The sequence below is a fragment of the Hyaena hyaena genome, unplaced genomic scaffold (assembly GCF_003009895.1).
Source record: "Hyaena hyaena isolate Hyena2069 unplaced genomic scaffold, ASM300989v1 scaffold_259, whole genome shotgun sequence".
Taxonomy (NCBI): Eukaryota; Metazoa; Chordata; class Mammalia; order Carnivora; family Hyaenidae; genus Hyaena; species Hyaena hyaena.
The window spans coordinates 1106493-1110616 of record NW_024080886.1 but is presented as its reverse complement, the minus strand read 5'-3'; the positions used below and the strand labels follow the sequence as shown (position 1 = coordinate 1110616).

The 4124-nt window shown below is 65.8% G+C and overlaps 1 protein-coding gene across 1 annotated transcript; it reads right to left on the bottom strand.

The window, feature by feature from the left end:
* Positions 1–1553: 1553 nt before the first annotated feature.
* On the bottom strand, positions 1554–3787 carry ZBED1 (zinc finger BED-type containing 1). Its single transcript, XM_039245326.1, has one exon. It carries the CDS (start codon positions 3733–3735, stop codon positions 1648–1650), a length of 2088 nt encoding a protein of 695 aa, XP_039101257.1. The 5' UTR covers positions 3736–3787; the 3' UTR covers positions 1554–1647.
* Between the last annotated feature and the right edge of the window lie 337 nt (positions 3788–4124).

The following is a 4124-nucleotide window of genomic DNA, read 5'->3' as shown; positions in this document are numbered from 1 at the left end:
CGGAAAATTCCTGAAAGAAACTGACCGACCCCTCCCTTGTGGCTCGACGCCTCCTCTCCGAACAGACACCCATCAGGCAGATTCATTAGCAGCTCGTTCGTTTGTCCGCTTTATTGAACAAGAGTCAGATTCCAAAGCGTTAAATAAGAAAAAGACAGAAAAGAACACCGTCCCGTGGGGAAGCCTCATCCTCCGGCGCTGGCGTCACAGTACAAGTCTGGGCGTCGTTGAAAGTAGGCGAGTCACCTCCCAGAGGACACGGAGAAATCCCGGCGGGTGAGTGTCGGCGTCGCCCTCAGAGGCCGGGCCCGGCACCGTGTCACCGAGTAGCAATCCTGTTTGGCCAAAGCGACCCCGAAGAATCCAGTGGTAGTTTTTCGTTCTTTGTTTTTTGTAAATCAGCGGCTCCCACGTGCCGGGTTGAGAATACAGAATGCTGGAGGCCCCTGTCCCGGATTCGCACCTAAATCCCTCTGGGCGCACGCGGGTCCCTGGTACTGTCTACAAGCAGGGCTCCTAGGGCGAGGCGGGCTTTGTTCACATCCTGAGAAACACGGTGGAGAAAGCAGCCCTTTGAAGCATTGGGGACGCGCGCGCACACACACACACACACATACACACACACACACACACACACACACACACACGGCTCGAGACGCCAGGGCTGCAAGGCTTGGAAACAACCTGTGCAGAAAGCGAATTGGGGGCGACCGGGCCGCCTTCGCTCCTTTGGATCGCGCTGCACCAAACCCGCAGCTGGTCTGCTTTGCACACGGGGCGCAGGGGCCCAAAGCGTGCGCGCGTCCTCCCGGACCGTGCACCAGGGGCCAAGTTCAATCGTAAAGTCACCGCGAGCTCATCTGCGCCCCAGGCGCGTGAAGTCCTGTGTGACGATGTCTGGGGAGGGAGGGACGCTGGACCTTTGATTTCTTTTTTTTTCCTTGCCTGGGGGTGACCCCAAACCTTCTCGTGGACACCACTACGTCTTTGGGGGTGAGAACAGAAAAGGGGCCTCCCTCATCCCTTCCTCCCTTCCCTTCCTGGCTGGTCTCTGGCACTTTACAGTTGCAACCATCAGCCAGGTAGCGGGTGGGTAAGGGGACTTCTAGAACTTTCCTAGTTGTGTGTCCTTGAGCTGGGGGTGCACGAGGTCTCTGCAAAGAAAGGCGCCGGGTGCCGCACTGCGGGGCGCGCACATCCACGCGTGTGTCGTGCGCCTGCGCCGCTGAGGTTCCCACCCGCGTGCGCGTGCCCGTGCATTCAAGGGCCTATGCGCTCGTGCGTCCCTGCGCCCCTGCGCCCGTGCGCCCATGCGCCTGTGTACCCGTGCACACGTGTGCCCATGCGCCCCTGCGCCTATGCGCCCCTGCGCCCGTGTGCCCACGTGCCCGCGCGCCAGTGCGCCTATGTGCCCGTGCGCCCGTGTGCCCGTGCGCCCGTGCGCCCATGCGCCTATGCGTCCCTGCGCCCGTGCATCCGTGTGCCCGCGTGCCCGTGCGCCTATGTGCCCACGTGCCCGCGTGCCCGTGCGCCCGTGCGCCTACGTGCCCGTGCGCCCGTGCGCCCATGCGCGCGCGTCCCGGACATCCACGGCGGGCCCCGCCGCAAGGGGCGGCTCCGTGGTGACCCCCGTCCCCGCCCGGGCGCCTACACGAAGCCGCCGTCCCTGATGCCGAAGAAGCCGGCGTGCACGGCGTCGCCCAGGGCGCACACGTGCTCGTGGTGCAGGCCCCACTCGCCCTCGTCCTCGTCCTCGGGCTCGGGCTCGGCGCCGCTGCGCGCGTTCTCGTACAGGAAGATCTGCTCGTCCACGTGCGCGGGGGCCAGGCGGTTCCTCTTGGCGCTCACCACGTTGGCCGACGAGCCGAAGAGGCGCTCGGGGAAGACGCGCGTGGCCGCTACGCACCAGTATTTCTGCAGCACCTTGGGCAGCACGGGGAACAGGGCCAGGCGGTCCGACCACCACTTGAGCGGGTCTTCGTTGAGGCCCAGCACCTTCTGCGACTTGAAGTTGCTCAGCTCCTCCACCACCTGCGCGTGCCACTCCTCCGGGTCCTCGACGCCGCCTGTCTGGCAGAAGATCTCGGCCAGCATGCTGTTGATGACGCTGGCGGGCGGCGGCGGGGACGCCAGCACCAGCTTCTTGACCGGCGGCTCCTCCGGGAGCGCGTACATCTTGTCCTCGGCCGGCCGGTACCCGCTGCCGTCCTTGAGCTTGTCCAGGAGGCCCTTGGCCTCCTCCACCACCCTGTTCTCCACCTGCTGCCGCTCGAAGGCCGACAGGAAGGGCAGCCGCTTGTAGCGGGGGTCCAGGAAGGTGGCCACGTTGAGGAACATGTCGATCTCCGGCGTCTCCTGGTACGTCTTGGCGAGCTCCTTGGCGATCACCTCCTTGGCCATGCTCACCTCCTTGCAGTCTGTCTCCTTGATGTTGAGGGTGGTGTTGAGCAGCATGTGCAGCAGCGGCTTCACCATGCTGATGGTCGGGTGCTTGGAGGCGGACAGCATCTCGGCCACCTGCTTGAAGGGATGCAGCAGGTCCACGAGGCCCTCGATGGTGGCCCACTCGGCGGCCTCCAGCATCAGGTGGTGATTGTTGCTGTCTTCCACGAGCACGCCCGCGATGACGAACTGCTGCTCCCTGAGGCGCTGCAGCATGGCCAGCGTGCTGCCCCACCCGGCCACGCGGTTGCTGACCAGCATGCAGTGCGCCACGTTCTGCTGCTTCTGCTTCTCGTACAGCATGTACATGGCCACCGTGGACTGCTGGAAGTACTCCACCAGCTTGCGGCAGCGGCCCAGCAGCGCGGCCAGCTTGGGCAGCTGCAGCGCCTGCTGGATGCCCGCGTTGAACGTGTGGCCCAGGCACGGCATCTGCACCGCGATGTCCAGCAGGGAGCACGCCTTCACGACGTCCCTGCCGCAGTCCGTGGTGGCGCCGAAGACCTTGGCGCTGATGCCCCACTCGATGAAGGCCTCGTACAGCACCCGGGTGATGGCCTCGGCCGCGTTCTCCTCGGGGACCTCGAACGTCTTCAGGCAGCGGGAGCCCACGGACAGGCAGCCGGGGGCCGCGCCGCCCAGGAAGTGGGCGGCCAGGGTGACGTAGGCCCGGTTCTGGTTCTCGCTCCTCCACATGTCCGTGGAGATGCCGCACCAGGACGCGTCGCCGAGCTCTTTGAGGACGGCCTCGCGGACGGCGCCGTACTTCTCGGGGATGGCCTTGCAGCACACGAACTTCCTGCTGGGCAGCTCGTACCGGGGCTCGGCCGTCTTCAGCAGCACCTTGAAGGTGGGCTCGTCCACGATGGACGCGGGGTACAGGCCCTCGCAGATGAGGCCGAGCACGGCGGCCGTCAGCTCCTGCTGACGCTTGCTCTCGTGGCCGTGGCCGGCCTTGGCGGCCAGCGCGTCGGGCGGGGCCAGCTGGGAGGCCTCGGGCTTCAGCTTCGAGAAGGCGGTGGCGAAGGCTTCCCGCATCTGCTCGGTGTTGCTCTTGACGAACTCACAGAACTCGTCGGGGTGGTTCTTCTCCAGGTGGTAAGAGAGGTTGGAGGTGTTTCCGGAGTAGGCGATCTGAGCCATGCAGATGCGACAGTAGATCTTCTTCCACTGCAGGATGCATCCCTCGGCGTTGGTGTCGAAGCCAAAGTACTTCCACACTTTGCTCTTGGCGCGCGGGTGGGCCACCAGCTTGAGGTCCGTCTGGGACGGGTCCAGGCCCTTCGCCTCCATGGCTTCTGTGCCACGGCCCGCCCGGGGGGGCCTCCGCTCATTCCTGCGCACCTGCTGGGAGGCAGGAAGACAAACACAGCGTGAGAAGGGACCCAGGCACGAGCGAGCACGCGGTCTGGAAGCCGCGGGGCACGGGGACCCGACGGGCCGCCTTTCCGGGCGTGCGTGAGGCTCCGGCCACGCGGAGGGGGCGCCCGGGCAGCTGAGCGGAGCGAGTCCACGCGTCTGAGAACATGCACGTCTTTGGGTTTCTCCGTCTTCCTCATCTTGGCTCTTTACGGCCTCCCGTGCTACGAGGCTCCCCCCACTCCGGCGCCAGCCAGGCGGGGTCACTCTCGGGGACCCCGCGACCCCCAGCGCGGGCGCCAGCCCCGGAGGACCCACCGCCA

What these genes read in the sequence shown, in the direction of transcription:
- ZBED1 (XM_039245326.1), bottom strand. Translation starts at nt 3,735, where the DNA reads ATGGAGGCGAAGGGCCTGGACCCGTCCCAGACGGACCTCAAGCTGGTG.